Below are 18,490 nucleotides of genomic sequence, written 5' to 3'. Positions count from 1 at the left end.
CCACTGCTGGGGTTTCCTATCCCAACACTGGAAAAAGTTTCCAGTGTTTAATGTTCCCTCTACCTCGACGACTCAAATTTCACCCACCACCAAAAATGAAGGTTGCTCTGCTTTATAAACAAATGAAATTCAACTGCTGCTGCCCTAATTTAAGCAGTAAATACCTTTGTCTATTCTTTCTGATGTTATTATTAGTACATCTGTTTATCCTATCCTGCAGTGTGCACTGATTTCCTGCAATCTATTATAATAACAACACTTGCCTCTATGCACTATCTTAATACCAGGAAACATCTTGAAGTGGTTCAGACAATGAAGTACTTTTGAACTGTGCTGATTGCTTCAGGAGACCCCCTACAAACAGTTATTGTGTAGATTGGGTAAGGGTTGTTGGGGTGAAGGAAAGGAATCTCCGTGATGATAACTCTTTTGAGTGGCTTCCAGGAGACCATGTCTAATACCCTCATTAATGACTTAACCAATCCTGGTCAGCTCCAATCCATTAAACTAATCATTAAGACCTAATAGGGAATGACTGGAAATTAAATCAATAACTGAGGTTATTGCTGGCTGTGCACATTAGTGTTGGTTGTGGTACAGAATATGCAGAGGTGTGTTCCAAAGTTCTTTTACACCTCAGCGCAAGTGATCAAATATTTAACCTCTTTCCAGAGATACTAGATCACTGGGTCAGTAAACATTAGGCAAACCTAAACCATTAGAGTAGGTTCATCAGACTAGGTGCTCATTACAAGTCCCAGGTGCGTAAGGAAGAATGAGGGGTTATGTTATTCAAACATATAGGATCCCAAGGGAGCGTGATGAGGTAGATGTTGCAATTTTTTCACTGCCTGGGGAGTCTCAAATGAAGGACATTGCTGCAAAATAGAAGGAGCTGGGGCCAACTTAGGTCAACAAATATCTAAGGGCAGGGTTAAGGGGTTGAGTGGCTCTTACTGATCAGGTAATAAAGATAAAGTTTAGCACTTTCAGAGAAATAATAGGTGACATAGTGGCGTAGTGCAGTGAAAATTCATGTCACTGCACCTTATGGTGCATGTGACAAATAGATTTGAACCTTAGTGAGTGGAACCACTGTCTCGCCGAGCTAGAGACCCGGGTTCAATCCTGGATTTGGATTCCAAATGTGTGGAGTTCACGTTCTCCCTGTAACTATGTGAGCTACACCAGATGTACCAGTTTCCTTGCACTTCTCGGACGGTGGAGGGTTGGTGCAATAATTGGCCATGGTAAATTGCCCCGAATGTAGATGAGTAGATGAATCTGAAGGAAGTTGAAAACAATGTGGGGAGAATAAAATGGGATTAATGTAGAATTAATGTAAATGGGTGGTTGATGGTCAACGTGTGCTGGATGAGCGTAGACTCAGTAGGACAAAGGGCCTGCTTCTGTGCTGAATCTTGCAATGACTTGAAAATCTGGGTTCTCAGGCCCAAAATGTCAACATTTCCCTTCCCAAGGATGGTGCTTGCCCTGTGAAGTGTATCCAGCATTTTCTGTTTTTATTTCACAAACCCAGCATTTGTAGTTATGTTTTAATTTTCATTTAGAGAATGTCGTTATGCTACAAAATAATTCTCTTATTCAATTAATTTGTGGAAAAGCAAAATATTCTTGTTTTGTGGAAAAGATACTGCTTTATTTTTAAAAGACTTGAACCATGGCCTCCCCTCCAACTTCTTTTTGCTGTTGAGGAACCCCCTGAAGAGTGTTGTTCCTTCCGTTGGTATGCAGGGCTTTGCTTGCGACAGCTGCCATGAGCTAATTCTGAAGTGTTACCCTGTCACTGATGATGTGTTCTGAAAAATGCAACAAAGGTTGTGCTGATCCGCAGAACTGGCAGCCTGGGATTGCTCTTTTCCGTGTGAAACTGCTGGCATTTGATCCCACTCTCTGTACGGCAGTCCCTGATGGGTATCAGGTGACACGTGCTGTGCTCCTCCAAATGACTATGAATAAAAATCTTACCGCTTGCGGTGATGGCTCACTGCGAACGGATCTCGAAGCTGGAATGTGATGGTACCACCCATCCCAAATTCTTTCAGAGGATATGGGTCATGGCAGCTTTGGATCTTTGTGCTGAAAGCCAACTAGGGTAGTGTTGGCTTATGGCACCTGCTGACCTCATTGGGTTACATAGCCTTTATAGAGTTTCACAGAGACATATAGCATGAAAACAGGCCTTTCTCACCAACGTGAATCATGGCTTCCAAAATTCCTATCTATGTAAATCCCATTTGCGTGCATGTGGCCCATATCCCTCTAAACCATTCCTATCCATGTACCTGTCCAAATAAATAAACTGTAAACAATGTTTACAAAGATTCCACGTTTACTCAATGACCCAGGTAACCAATCGTGGCCTGAGCAGTGTTTTGGGCAGGTTCAACAGAACATAGGAGTGACAAATGTGTCATATCGCACCCAATCACACGTTCATTAAGTTGATTTCAGCTCCCTGTATCCAAACAGTCAGAGCTGGTGCAATGGAGTGGGAGATGGGGGTGGATGAGGGGGACATAGTGCAGGAGGGAACTCTAACATCCTGATTAGTCTTCACAATGCATGGCAACCAAAGACCTAGCTGGTCCAAGGGAAGCATTGTTACACTCAAACTAACCAGGCCCTCACTATCAATAGTACAATAGAATGTCCTCATATATGTGGGATCCTCCACTGCACAGATTGTCTGTCTGAAGTCCTACCATTCATAAAAAAGCACTTCATTGGCTATGACGTGCTTGGGTTATTATGAAAAGAGTTGTGTGAATGTCAGCATTTTTGTAGTTAGATACAAAGGAGAGTGTTGCCTCTCGTGCTTTTTCTTCTGGCTAATGGGCACTGGGGTGTAGTGAAGCCTACTGATGATACTGAGAGGTCTGACATTTTTATTCTGTGTGTAACACTGTACAGCAGGCACTACTGGTAACATATGAACACTGCCAGGTCTCTGGGAGACTAGTTACTCTCTGGGCTTTGTTAATACACTTCTCCTTGTTCAGAGGCAGAGGCAGAGTCATTGATTCAAGGTGGAGATTGATGGACATTTAAGTGAGTGAGTTGATGGGCGTGGTGAGAGAGTGAGGTGTTGTGGCTAAGACAAGATAAGCCATGATCTTAATAAATGGTGGTGAGCCTCAAGGGGTCCACTGGCCACCTCCTCTCTCGTTCTTATGTTATTGATTTTAAGGCAAAATAACATCAAGGTTTTCTGGACAAGCCATTTCCCTATAGCAGTTGGGAGATCAGGGATGGACCTTAATTGGTACACGTGACAATAAAAGACCTTTGAACCTTCGAAACAGGAAAGGTATCAAAATGAGACACAAAATGGTGGATTGGGCAGCATCTCTAGAGAACATGGATAGGTGACGTTTTGGGTTGGGATCCTTCTTCAGACTCTGATTTCCTGGTTAGATACGAACTAGGAGGCATGGAAACAGTGTTGGAAGCCAGCATCTGCAGTTTCTTGTATCCACATGGTATCAAAATGAAACTGATTTATAAGAAACATAATCACCCTAAACTGTTCGAATTGTGGGTGTGATCCAAGGTAGTTAACATGGTTGGGAAGTGAGGAAGTTAAGAAAAACAAAGTGTGAGCTACTGGGATTAATAAAAGGGAGCAGTGTTGACAAACAAGAACAGTTAATGAAGTATATGGTTTCCCTCTGGTTACCACCACTGAAGAAATCCTCGGACCATGTCCCAGGAAATTCCCAACCTCTGTGGAAAACATTTATGCTGCAGAATTCAGGATAATAAAATGTAAAGGGGAGAGCGAGAGGGAGAGCTTGAGGGCACTAATTTAACAGTAGTTTCAAAAATAAACACGTGAACTGCTTCCAGTTTTTGTGATTGAGACATTGCCCCACCTTAATGATATATGCTCAGGTTCATTACTGCTGCTGCAAGATTGTGCTTGTTCTGCAGACTTCCTTCAGGCAAATCTTAGGCGGTAATCAGTGTTCCATTCCATGTACACTGAAACAGTCCCTGTGTGATGTACTGGCGTGCAGTTTCAAGTTCCGACCCCTGTTCGATACTTTTTTTAAATGGGCAACCCCATGACTGTTCTGGCATCAGGCTGGCAAGACATATTGTGCACACCATTTAACAACGGCCTCTCATTCGATGCCTTGGCTGTTTTGTCCCAGGATTTCGCCTTCTCTTCTGTGCCAGATCCGCATCGTCCACAATTCCTAGATCACTCAAAGATCTATCTACTTCCACTTTAAATGTCTGCAGAGATTCAGACTCCACAATGCTCTGTGTTGCAAAATCCCAGAGATTCACTACCCTCTATGAGAAGAAGTTTCTGCACCCCTCAGTTTTAAGTAATCTATCCCTAATCTTGCAGTCATGCCCCTCGTTGGAGATCCACCTGCAAGTGCAAACATCTTGACATTTACCCTGTCATGCTCCGAATAATGTTATACGTTTCAATAAGATCACCCCTCATCCTTTTAAATTCCAAACAATATAGATCTTCTATCTTTAGCTGCTCCTGCCAAGACAACCCTCTCTTCCCAGGAATTTGGTGAGTGAATCTTTTTTGTCCCAATAGACCAGGCAGGTGCTGACATTCCTTATGAGTTGCCTCCCCCCTTTCTTCATTTCACCCAGCCAAAAATATTTGCATCCAATTTCTAAGAAAGTTAACATAAGTTTTACTGGCTTGTCTGTGTTGTACACACTGCTTCTGAAATTCAGTTGCAATTACCTCAATGGAATGGAATTTTAGCAGTACAGAGGCCAATTTTTTTACTCGTGACCTGATCAAACTGCGTTGCTGTTTGGGAGCCTATCTACCTGGAAGAATCATTAGGTCTAGGGTTTAATGCCTCACGACAATAGCAGTGACCAACTTATACCACTCTGGAATGTTGACCGAGGGATGATGCGCACATCCCTGCCACAGCTGCCACAAATAGTCAATCACACTGTGTTGCATTGGGTCTGGATTCGACCAGCCCAGCAAGCATGGCACATTTCCTTCAAAGGACTTTTAATACTTCCAGTAGTTTCCTGGTCAGCATTACTGATATTAACTACTTGTTCCTTAAGTTTCTCAGCTGGCTTGGTGGGATTCCAAGTCGTGTCTCCAGATCACCCAGTCCAAGCCTCTTAACACCAAGTGCGGTAACTTAACTATTATGCTGCAGAGTGTAAACATATGGCTCAATTATCAAGGATGGATCTTGAACTGGTGGCATTCTAACTTAGTTTGGGACAGAAAAAAGAAACCCAGACAAATGCTTTTGGATATTGCAAGACAGAAGGGCATGGTATCTATAGGATGAGGCACATACATGCATTTGTGCTTGCATGCACACACACACATGGTCACACACACACACACACACACACACACACACACACACACACACACACACACACACACACACACACACACACACACACACTCTCTCTCTCTCTCTCTCTCTCTCTCTCTCTCTCTCTCTCTCACACATCAAATTACTGCAGGTCTTCCATGTCACCGGGTTCCAAGGGGTGAATGTCGAACTGAATTACCAGACTCAGTACAAAAACATACCTTACACCGAGGTACATACTGGATATACTATAAAGCACAGATCACAGGGAAATAAATCAAGCTCTGTTTCCTTGTTGCCTCAAAGCAGCCACCTGCTAGGCGTGAATTTGAAAATGTACTCTAAATGTTGTTGTAAGGTCCCAGTGAAAACATACAGATCAGTCCAAAAATAACTTTTCCTTTACCACTCGCATTCCTCAGATTCCTGATTTCCCATCTGAAACAGGGGAATTACCTACTTTATTTGAAGCAGTGCTGCCTAGCTTCAGTCAAGCTGTGGGTGTGTGTCTGGATAAACCAAAGGGGCTATATTTCCAGTAATCCCATCTCACAAGTACTTCCCGGAATATGTGCGTCTGTGTGTGCATGTGTGCTCCACTTGCATGTGTGCATTTCTTATGCGTGTACCTTTGTGTTTGTGCATGTGCATGTTTGCACCCTTATCTGAGCCGTGTTCATGCATGTGTGTGCAAGCACGTGTTTATATGTATTGTGAGTACATGTACATGTGAGTCTGCATTTGTGTGCATGCTTACATGTGCATGTGTCTATGTTTGCATGCGCATTGATTGTGGGCTTGCTTAGTTACATGTGTGTGTGCCAACTTGGGTAAGAGTGCTGGATTAGAAAGAAAATAGGTGCAGGAGTAGGCCATTCGGCCCTTCGAGCCAGCACCGCCATTCAATATGATCATGGATAATCATCCAAAATCAGTACCCCTTTCCGGCTTTTCCCCCATATCCCTTGATTCCCTTAGCCCATAGAGATAAATCTAACTATCTATTGAAAATATCCAGTGAATTGGCCCCCACTGCCTTCTGTGGCAGAGAATTCCACAGATTCACAACTGTCTGGGTGAAAATACAACTCTCTAGGTGAAGAGGGATTCATCCTTCCCTCTTACTTGGAAGCACATGCATGCAAGGCTGAGTGTGAATGGCCGTCATTTGGATCTGACCCACGTGCTTGTGCCATGAAGGTCAGGAGCCGACACTAATCAGGGCTGATGCTGCAATAACGATGCTTGTCACTGGATGCTGATAACACTGGTGCCCAATGAAATGGGTTCAGAAAGAACCATTGCATTATGCTATAGGTTCCCTGTGGCTCTGGAGCAGCAGGTGCTTGGGCCTGTCTTGCTTCAGACTTGACTGCTCATTGTGGCCACCCCCACAAACAATTTTCTAAAAGCTGCAGCATATTCATGCACATTGCTATCAATTATTGCGTTCCACACTCTACCTTCAGAGAGCATTTTCTCGGCTCCCAGGACACGCTGCACTAATTTTGCGGCTCCTTACCTTCGCATACGGGGCAGCACTCTCCGGGAATTTTCACTGGGTTCAGGCAGCTCTGTCCGCAGGCTGTGGCCATGCAGTGCGGCTCGCCGTTGACACACTGGCAGAAAGTGCAGTCGTCTTCTCGCCAGCGGTCGCCGTGCGCGCGGATCTGTCCATTAGCGTAACAACCGGCAGGATTGTGGATCGGGTAAATCGGATCTGTTGGAGTGGCAGTGGAAAGAGGTAGAACAGGGTTAGCCAGCTGCACAAGTGGTGACTATTCGATGGGGGAGATACAAGTGTACGGCAAAGAGGCAGGCAGACATGAGCAGGGCAGCACGCACAGCAACTATGATTTAAAGTGTGCAATATAAAGTGTGGAAACTACCCCACCCTATTAAACAAAGGAGCCCAGAGCAAAACAGTGCTATGGCAGGGTAAGAGATCTGCTACAATGCAGCTCCGTGATCTACTAACCTTTCCTGTTTCTATTTCTAATAAGCTCATCCATTCAATGAAAACCAACTGGTGAGCAGAGATTGTCATTGATCACTGGACACAAATACATTCATCAGGATCAACATCTTAAGAGTCGTACAGCATGGAAACAGGCCCTTCAGCCCAACGACTAAATGCCATCGAAGCCAGTTCTATCACTTTCCACCCTTCTCGAAAGCAGGGAGTATTCCTGCTTTTTTCCACCCAATCTTTCACTCATATCAACAGTATCAACAGTAAATGAAGGTTGGCAACATTTGACTGGGATGGTATTTCAATTATGAGGAGAGAACAGAAACATAAGAAGCTGCAAATGCTGGAATCTGATGCAAAAAATTCAAACTGCTGGAGGATCTCAGCAGAACATCTGTGAGAAAATTGTCGACGTTTTGCGTCGAGACCTGCATCAGGACCATGTGACATTGTCCTCTTGCTGGTTTTGATCCAAACATTGACTTCTCTGACTTCAAGTAGCCCTTGCTTTCCCTCTCTCTCCATCCCCTCCCCCTCCCCTCCCCAGTTCTCCGGCCTGTCTTACTGTTTCTGACTACATTTTATCTCCGTACCGTACCGTCCACGCCCATTTCTCTCTGGAGATGCTGCCTGTCCCGCCGAGTAACTCCAGCATTTTGTCTCTATCAACAATTCCTTTCCCCCCCTCAGATGGTGCCTGGCCCGCTGAGTTCCGCGAGAACTTTTCTTTTTGTGTAACGAGAGACTAGATGGGCCGGACTTGTTTTTCCTTGAAGCAGTGGAGGGACTTGAATGAGATTTACAAAATTATGAAGGTATAGATAGGGTTGGCAGTAAGAAACTTTTCCCTAAAGTAGAGGGAATATTATAACATTCAAGGGCATAGGCTTAGGATAAGGGGGAAGTGATTGAGAAGGAATCTGAGAAACAAATCTTTTACCCGGATGGTGGTTTGAATCTGGAATGCACAGCCTGAAGGAATGCTGGAGGCAAGTACTCTCACAACATTTAATTATTTACAAGAGTCTTGAACAGAAGGCTTGAAGGCAATGGACTAATTACTGATAAATGGGGTTAGTGTACATTGCTAGGTGATGGTTGGCATGGACCTGATGGGTCTAAGGAGCTATTTCTGTGCTGTTCGACACTATGAAAGGACATGTTTAACATAAAGTCATTGAGCTGAACTGTACAGAAACAGCCCTTTGGCCCCATTTGTCCATGGGTGAACATGTAAGTGTCCTTAACATGATCAACGATTATTGGGATTGGATTTGTGCCCTTGCTGCCCTCTCATAGGTGTGAATTCCCCTATGTGTTTACTGCTCTTCCAGATGGTACATGTCGTCTATACTGACAGAGGGGTGACAAAAGTCAAGACAGTAAGCCGAGCCAAAAGCTTGGGTACTTCCGGGCGGGTAGCATTGTGACCATGTTAGATATAGATCTCAGGGCTAACCATGGAATATGGGGAGAAAGCAGGAATAGGGTACTGATTCTGGATGATCAGCTATGATCATATTGAATGGCGGTGCTGGCCCGAAGAGCCGAATGGCCTACTCCTGCACCAATTTTCTATGTCTTTGTTTCTATGACCAGAGGCCAGCATGGGGGAGGATTTTAAACATGGAATTACACAGGCAGTACAGCATTGAAGCATCAATGTTTATGCTCCACATGAACCTCGATACATCTCAGAGGCAACAAAACTGACAACAACACCTTAGGCCCTGCCAGCAAAAATGTACTGTGGATCTAGGCTTGAATCCAGAGTCCTCTGATCTGTGCAACTTGGAGCTAATCTTCAACTCTAATTATAGATGTACCTAATGTTCAATCTTACGCTGTCTTCTAAGGTTAAGCCCCACTCCAGGGACATCAGTATTGGACTCTAGTTCTGCATGGTCAGAGGAGCTGGCGTACCTCATCTGATATAATGGATGCAGCTGGTTGAGTAAGAGAAGGGGATATGTTCTCCTCTGTGCTTTGTTTGTTTGCCTTGAAAGCCAGCATCATTAAACAATTTGTTGACTAAAACATTGCATTTTTTGGACCTTGTAATGGACCGATTAACTGCTACATTCCGTCATGTGACCAGCCATGAAGTGTGTTGGAATATCCTGAGGTTGTGAACGGCGCTACATAAATGCAAGTAACCTACTGCCTTCAGCACAGGGGCAGAATTGCTGCCTTACAGCGCCAGAGACCTGGGTTTGATCCTGACTACAGGTGTTATCTGTACAGGGTCTGTACGTTCTCCCGGTGACTGCATGGGTTTTCCCTGGGTGCTCCAGTTTCTTCCCACACTCCAAAGGTGTACAGATTTGCAGGTTAATTTGGCTTTGGTAAAAATTGTAAATTATTCCTAGTGTGTAGGATAGGGCTAGTGTACGTGGATCGCCGGGCCGAAGGGCCTGCTTCAGCACTGTATCTCTAAACTAAACTAAACTAAAGCTCACTTCAACCAGCCCAATCAGCCTGGGTAATCAAATACATTGATCACTACTTTTAAAGTGTTAAAATGTTTACATTTAAAATACATTTGGACATGTATGTGGATAGGAAAGATCTCGAGGGATATGGACTAAATGTGGGCAAATGGAATTAGCTTAGATGGGGTGTCTTGTTAGACATGGATGAGTTGGGCCAAAGGGCCTGTTTCCATGCTGTATGACTCTTTGACTATCCATGTATCGCCTGTACAATTTTTTATCCATTGGGTCTATTGGGAGGAGTAGTGGTAGAAGGAGGTTGACATGTTCTAGGCTAAATAGGGTTGATGAAGGCTCCTCCCCGCTCCCCCCTCAACTCCCCATCCAGTGTAATTGTACGGGGAAGCGGCAAGTCTTACCTTCACAGACGGGGCAGCACTCTCCCTCCGGCACGTAGTATCTGTCACAGTGCAGCTCACCGCACTGGGCTGAGAAACAGATGGAGACACCCCCTTGACACCTGCAGAAGCGGCAGGCATCCATCCGGAACATGTTTCCATCGTAATACTCCACGCCGTTGAATATGCAGGTGGGCTTTGTCTCTACAAGGACAGAGCAAAATAAACCGGTTCTATCAGAATCTGTCATAACACAAGGGCACTTCAGTGAAAACTGGATAAGCTTGAAGAAATATATGGCTGGGTGCAAGAAGGAAACAAACAAGATGAGGAGGCCATTCGATCTATCTAGTCAATGCGAGCTCTCACAGAATTTCCATCAATCTTATTCCCCTTCTAATTTCCCTGTAACATGTCCTCTCTAGAAATGCACATCAATTGCCCCTGACTCTCCTGCTACTCACCTACACCAATGGTAATTCTACAAACACATGCTTATTTACAGAAAAATACACAAAGTGCTAGAGTATCTCATCAGATCAATGATGGCGTTAATTTTACAGACGTCAATTAACTTGACAGTGCATCTTTTGGATGTGGGAAGAAACCACGGGACCCAGGGAAAATCCACAGTGAGACATGCAAACTCTATAGAGGGAGAGGGAGAAGAGTAGATCGGAGGTGTCAGTGTTGCAGTTGAATAAAGGGGAAGTTGAATAAAGGGGACTATGGGGCTATGAGGGAGGAGCTGGCCAAAGTTGACTGGAAAGATACACTAGCAGGGATGACAGTGGAACAAAAATGGCAGGTGTTTCTAGGAATAATACAGAAGGTGCAGGATCCGTTCAATCCTAGGAGGATGAAAGATTCCAAGGGGAGAAAGGGACGACCATGGCTGACAAGGGACGTCAGGGACAGTATAGAAATTAAAGTGAAGAAGTACAACGTGGCAAAGATGAGCGGGAAGCAAGAGGATTGGGTAATGTTTAAAGAACAACAGAAGATAACCAAAAAGACAATACAGGGAGAAAAGATGAGATACGAAGGTAAGCTAGCCAAGAATATAGAGCAGGATAGTAAAAGCTTCTTTAGGTATGTGAAGAGGAAAAAATTAGTTAAGACCAAAGTTGGACCCTTGAAGACCGAAAAAGGTGAATTTATTATGGGGAACAAGGAAATGGCAGATGAGTTGAACAGGTACTTTGGATCAGTCTTCACTAAGGAGGACACAAACAATCTTCCTGATATAGTAGTGGCCAGAGGATCTGGGGCGACAGAGGAACTGAAGGAAATCCACATTAGGCAGGAAATGGTGTTGGATAGACTGATGGGACTGAAGGCTGATAAATCCCCAGGGCCTGATGGTCTGCATCCCAGGGTACTTAAGGAAGTGGCTCTAGAAATTGTGGATGCATTGGTGATAATTTTCCAATGTTCTATAGACTCAGGATCAGTTCCTGTGGATTGGAGGGAGAGAGAAAACAGGGAATTATAGACAAGTTAGCCTGACATCGGTGGTGGGGAAGATGCTGGAGTCAATTATAAAAGATGAGATAACCGCACATTTGGATAGCAGTAACAGCATCGGTCTGAGTCAACATGGATCTACGAAGGGGAAATCATGCTTGACTAGTCTTCTGGAATTTTTTGAAGATGTAACTTGGAAAATGGACAAGGGAGAGCCAGTGCATGTAGTGTACCTAGACTTTCAGAAAGCATTTGATAAGGTCCTACATAGGAGATTAGTGGGCAAAATTAGGGCACATGGTATTGGGGGTAGAGTGCTGACATGGATAGAGAAGTGGTTGGCAGACAGGAAACAAAGAGTAGGGATTAACGGGTCCCTTTCAGAATGGCAGGCAGTGACTAGTGGGGTACCGCAAGGCTCGGTGCTGGGACCGCAGCTATTTACAATATACATCTATGATTTGGATGAAGGGATTCAAAGCAACATTAGCAAATTTGCAGATGACACAAAGCTGGGTGGCAGTGTGAACTGTGAGGAGGATGCTATGAGAATGCAGGGTGACTTGGACAGGTTGGGGGAGTGGGCAGATGCATGGCAGATGAAGTTTAATGCGGATAAATGTGAGGTTATCCACTTTGGTAGCAAAAACAGGAAGGCAGATTACTATCTAAATGGCGTCAAGTTGGGAAAAGGGGAAGTACAACGGGATCTGGGGGTCCTTGTACATCAGTCTATGAAAGTAAGCATGCAGGTACAGCAGGCAGTGAAGAAAGCGAATGGCATGTTGGCCTTTATAACAAGAGGAATCGAATATAGGAGCAAAGTGGTCCTTCTGCAGTTGTACAGAGCCCTAGTGAGACCCACCTGGAGTATTGTGTGCAGTTTTTGTCCCCTAATTTGAGGAAGGACATTCTTGCTATTGAGGGAGTGCAGCGTAGGTTTACAAGGATAATTCCTGGGATGGCGGGACTGTCATATGCTGAGAGAATGGAGCAGCTGGGCTTGTACACTCTGGAGTTTAGAAGGATGAGAAGGGATCTCATTGAAATATATAAGATTGTTAAGGGCTTGGACACACTAGAGGCAGGAAACATGTTCCCGATTTTGGGGGAGTCCAGAACCAGGGGCCACAGGTTAAGAATAAGGAGTAAGCCATTTAGACCGGAGACGAGGAAACACTTTTTCTCACAGAGAATGGTGAGTCTGTGGAATTCTCTGCCTCAGTGGGCGGTGGAGGCAGGTTCTCTGGATGCTTTCAAGAGAGAGCTAGATAGGGCTCTTAAAAATAGCGGTGTCAGGGGATATGGGGAGAAGGCAGGAACAGGGTACTGATTGGGGATGATCAGCCATGATCACATTGAATGGCGGTGCTGGCTCGAAGGGCCAAATAGCCTACTCCTGCACCTATTGTCTATTATCTATACTGACTGTATCCTCGGACTTGGATCCAGGCCACGGGGCTATGAGGCAGTGGCACCTTGCCACATTCACCCCAGTGTCTTTTCTGTGTGGTAATCACAGTGCAATATTACCATTGCATGAAGCGTGATTTATCTCACGTTGTCAGCAGCTGCTTTACATGCTGTCTTGTTCCAATTTTCCCTACTATTTCTGTAGTGATGACATTTTAATTTGAGCTGCTCTCTCTCTCTCTGTCTCACCTTCACTCTTCCTTTCATTATTTCTGTCCATCTTTCCCTTTCTTTCCATCCCCTTTCTCCCCCCCCCCCCCCCCCCGTTGACCCTCCTCCCTCTCGTTTCTGCACAAAGTCTCCATTCCAAAAACGTTGGACTGGACTTTTCTCCATTCACCAACGGATGGTTGGGAAATGTGGACTGAAATTCAGAGTTATATTCAGTCAGAATATCGATGCAGTGAAACTAAAGATGAGCCGCACTTGACTCTGCTGATAAGTAGCCATCTGAAACTTTACTGCAGAAAAAAAATCTGGCATGCTCAGGTCTTTGGTCATACTAGACGGGTACATTTTCTAAACTACCAATGTTGTTCCATTCACTTTTTTAAAAAAGATGTTACACAATCCTACAGTAATTTTTCCAGTGAACCCAGAAAGTTTAAAGCATAGAAATTAGTACTCTGGTGAGATTAAAGGGTGTGTGGGTTTCGATAACTTGAAGGGCAGTGCAGGAATCAGAGCCCCAGTGTGTTACCTGGAGTATTGCGTACAGTTTTGGTCTCCTAATCTGAGGAAAGACATTCTTGCCATAGAGGGAGTACAGAGAAGATTCAACAGACTGATTCTTGGGATGTCAGGACTTTCATATGAAGAAAGACTGGATAGACTCGGCTTGTACTCCCTAGAATTTAGAAGATTGAAGGGGCATCTTATAGAAACTTACAAAATTCTTAAGGGGTTGGACAGGCTAGATGCAGGAAGATTGTTCCCGATGTTGGGGAAGTCCAGAACAAGGGGTCAAAGTTTAAGGATAAGGAGGAAGTCTTTTCGGACCGAGAAGAGAAAAACATTTTTCACACAGAGAGTGGTGAATCTCTGGAATTCTCTGCCACAGAAGTAGTTGAAGCCAGTTCATTGGCTATATTTAAGAGGGAGTTAGATGTGGCCCTTGTGGCTAAGGGGATCAGGGGGTATGGAGAGAAGGCAGGTACGGGATACTGTTGGATGATCAGCCATGATCATATTGAATGGCGGTGCAGGCTCGAAGGGCCGAATGGCCTACTCCTGCACCTATTTTCTATGTTACAGTGAGCGTAGGAACTCGGTCCTTGGTGTGTTAAAGGAAGTATAGGAACTGAGGCCTTGGAGTGTTAAAGGGAATGCAGGAACTGGGGCATAGGTGTGTTACAGGGAGGAAAGGAACCTAGGCCCTGTGGCATTTACATCACCCTGTCCCTAGGAGGCTGGGTGGTCTTGAGCCTGGTTATGATCTCCACTGCCTCAACTAAGCCCAACTAGTTCAGCCGAGGACAAGCCAGAGAAACCTGATGCCAGAGTAATGCAATGCCCCAGCGACAGGTAATAATGGCATCCAGTGAGTCATCCGCATGTACCGTCCAACATCTGCGGTGAGGTTGTGGGAGGGAATTGTTTCTGCAACTGATTGTTCTGTCAACAAGCCTGTGGAACCAGCTAACCTCAAGCACTGAGCCCAACCACAAAATAAAGATCTGACACTTAGCTGTCCTGACGAGTTTGCAGCATGAACTCCAGCAGATGTTTTTCATTGACAAATCTGAGCAGCCAGCTTTCAGAAGAAGCCGACAAAATTCCTCTGATCTGGAAGTCAAAAATAGCAAGCCTTCACCCCGTGATCGCAGTATCTACTGGAACTGACGATAACAGCTCAATGGACCGTGAAAATAACTTTTGAACTGGTGAATGATTGCATGTGACTTCATTCCCATTTTTGGGAAACCTCACTTTGCACAGGTTGACACTGGGAACAGGAAGTTGGTTCCTACAGACGCATAGAGAGCCCTAGATTTTTCAGACGATCCCACATCGAACTGCCTTGCCCAAGCTTACATGAGCAAAAATGGGGAATTATGGAAATTTACAGTATTGGAGGAGGCCATTCAGCCCATTATGACCATACCAGCCCAGAACAAAGCTATCAGGTCAACTCCCATTTTCTAATTCATTGTCCTCCCCATCAAGGCACATCCGTGTTCTTTAGAATGTGGTGGGTGTTTAGTTTAGTTCAGTTTAGAGAAACATGCCCTTCGGCCCACCATGTCCACGCCGACCAACGATCCCTGAATATTAACACTATCCTACACACACTAGGGACGATTTTTACATTCACCAAGCCAATTAACCTACAAACCTGTACGTCGTTCGTGTGTGGGAGGAAACCAAAGATCTCGGGCAAAACCCACGCGGTCACGGGGAGAACGCACAAAGTCCGTACAGACAGCACCCCATAGCCAGTATCGAACTCGAATCTCTGGCGCTGCAAGCGCTGTCAGGCAGCAATTCTACCGCTGCGCCACCGTGCCGCCCTATAAGTGGATTCTTGCCATCCACTACCCCTTTGGGCAGTGAGGTCCAGGCCCCACACTCTCAAAGTGATTTTTATTATGATATGTTTTACCTATTACTTTAAACTCATTATTGACACCTTTGCTGAGGAAAAGGCCCCTCCTTTACACCCTATACAGGCCCCTCCTAATACTATGCAGTCTGAAGAAGGGTTTCGGCCCGAAACGTCGCCTATTTCCTTCGCTCCATAGATGCTGCTGCACCCGCTGAGTTTCCCCAGCAATTTTGTGATGCTTCTTCATTACTTTGTTCTACAAAGCTCTGGTCTAGCTCATGACTAAACTTCTACAGGACATGGCAAAATCTTTGTGAATCTCTTCTTCATTCTCTCAGCCTTCGTATAGTGATCACGGAACATAGAGCATAGAAACGTACAACACAGTAATAGATCCTTTGGACCACAATGTCTGTGTTGAAAAATGATATCAAGCTGAACTAATCTCATGTGCATCGGATCAGAAGTATACACAGTACCAACTGCATTATCTTCTGTCTAAATTATGCTGCCTCGTTAGTCTATGGATCCACAAAACGATCAGAATAAGGCAGGGGAGTTTACCGATACAATGGGAACTTTGGTCAGGCTCTCTCCAACAATGAAATGCAGGACAGCATTTGTGTACACAGACACACGCGGGCACAACATACATACACATATGTACCATCACACTCACACAAACATGCATGCCTGCATAATATACATACACATGCCAGCACACACACACACCAGTAAAAGAAAGACGAATACAGATAGAGATGTAGTGAAATGAACAGAATGAGATACTGACATTATAGGAAAGTGACAAAAAGAGATTACGACAGGGACAGGCAGAAAGCTAGAGGACGAGAGCCCATTTTTACTCCAGTAATTGGTGCTTCATTTATCTAAGCGCAGTTGAAAACTCCTGTCCCCAGACAGTTAGCTACTGCTGAACTCAGTCAACAATCATTATTCAAATTGGAAATAGTGCAATAGACAGTGTTATAGAAAAAAGACAAAACAAGCAAAGAGCAATCATGCAAGCCTCAAAAAACCATTATTCACTTTGTCTTATACTAGCACTTCAACGGTTGCTGCAGGAGCTGTTTCATTCCCCGAGGCTATACCTGGAACATCTTACTGACGCTGAATAATTGCAATCTTGTTGCTGATGCTGCCTGCTGAATGAGGCTGGATTTTCTGTGGGCACCTTTGGTACTGGGCAATTATCCTGAATAAGTGTGCTGAAGACCAGAGAGCTTCCATCCATTTCGCCCTGAGATATTTAGCTTCAGGAGAAAGGGCAAGTAATGCACCTGCCACGTTGGGAGGGAAGCCTTTGCCTTGCAAACAATAGCAGCTCTCCCACAAATCTATAATGAAATGAGAGGAGGTGGAGGGTTGTTTTCCACGCCAGAGGTTTGGGCACTGTCGACGAGGATGTGTCGCATCGTCACCTTGCAGACAAGACCCTGTTTGCCCTCTCACGTGACCCAGAAAGAGATGGAAGCAGGTTGGGGAGGGAGTTTGCCCTGGTGTCCTAGTCAATATTTAACCCTCCCCCTTCAATCAAGCACGTTAGTCCGTTTAATGTGAAGTCCGTTCAATGGAAGTAAAAGCTTTAACTTGAGTCTTTTAACATCAGTACATGTTTCAAGGGAGTGCATTTTCCCTGAATATATGCTGATGATTAAAAAAAAATGTTTTTTTACTTTGCTTTCTTAGAAAGACCATTGCTCTTTTTAAAATATGTTTTATTACCGCATGTCTTCCATGTGGTTTATGGGATCTTGCAGTGCACAAATGCACTTCAGGAGTAGCCTGTGGGGTGCCAAGTGCTTTGGGCTGGGTTGCACTCACAGGAGGTGCTGCATAAAAGGCAAAAAGTTCCCCTTTGCAGAGGGGTCCGGGGTAAATAGGATGCAGAGATGTGGTCACGACCCTGCAGTGTCCTGAGATCAACGTGCAGGTGATCTGACGAAGGGCCTGGCTCATAGGTTTGTCCCTACACCCCAGGGGCAGCTAAGAAAATAAAATACAACATGAAGTGATTTTAAAAAACAATTACGTTAAAAGAAGGGAATGCACATCTGCTAACACTGCTGGCAATGCATGTCCCCGCTGAAGCATATTTTTATAGAATTAACCGTGATTAGGGAGCCTGTTTTCAGCACGCACCAAGAAAGGCCCTGCTGTGATCTCACATGGCAACACTTCTAACATGGCAATGCAGACTGCAGCCTTCTAAATTGGGAATCTGGAATGTTCTGGGAGGGAGCCAGGGCTCTGGTTTCTATTCTCATTTCATGGGGTACCATTTGTGGCAACATTTGCCAGGGGGCAGGCTTGAATGTTGGGTGCGCTCCAATACAAGGATAAGCGAGAGAAACAGTGCTTTCAATCATGCTTACTTAAGAAGTCAGTGACACTTCTAAAATTGCAGTTGTCCAGGTTGTTTTTTGGAGTCAGGGGCCCGACTTGCCTGCGGGTGTCATTACCAGACAAGTGATGACGGCGGGTTTGAGAGACTGCTGGGAGACCTGGGAGACCAGGGCCTCCTGTTCTAACCTTGGTCTGAACTCGAGATATAGCACGGGTTGGGGACTCCCAGAGCATGAACTTCCTCAGCCTTGACCTGGATGTCTGGGTCATGAAGGAAAACAGGCGCTCATGCATCAGTCCTCGTGCTAGACCCTGTGCTTTGCACATGTATGTATCCCCACTTAAAGGGCAGCTGGGTGATATAAGGGTGCTGGAGGAAGGGGATAGAAAGAAAGTCTTATTTCTTTGAGAGCATGACATTTTCCTGTTGCTCTCCAATTCTCACGGTCCTGTTCAAGTGTGGATAAATACACTTTGTC

At 44.9% G+C, this 18,490-nt stretch overlaps 1 protein-coding gene across 3 annotated transcripts in view; it reads right to left on the bottom strand.

Moving 5' to 3' along the window:
* crim1 (cysteine rich transmembrane BMP regulator 1) overlaps nucleotides 1–18,490 on the bottom strand; it is a 202,797-nt gene that overhangs the window by 62,428 nt on the left and 121,879 nt on the right. For all 3 annotated transcript variants that reach the window (XM_033025830.1, XM_033025832.1, XM_033025831.1), the window contains 2 exons: nucleotides 10,181–10,363; nucleotides 6,880–7,077 (listed from right to left, as the gene is read on the bottom strand). In XM_033025830.1, coding sequence (XP_032881721.1) covers nucleotides 6,880–7,077; nucleotides 10,181–10,363 — 381 coding nt within the window. The remainder of the gene's footprint in view (nucleotides 1–6,879; nucleotides 7,078–10,180; nucleotides 10,364–18,490) is intronic.

The sequence above is a fragment of the Amblyraja radiata genome, chromosome 8 (assembly GCF_010909765.2).
Source record: "Amblyraja radiata isolate CabotCenter1 chromosome 8, sAmbRad1.1.pri, whole genome shotgun sequence".
Taxonomy (NCBI): domain Eukaryota; kingdom Metazoa; phylum Chordata; class Chondrichthyes; order Rajiformes; family Rajidae; genus Amblyraja; species Amblyraja radiata.
The sequence above is the reverse complement of the archived record's forward strand: the minus strand, read 5'-3'. Positions and strand labels throughout refer to the sequence as shown.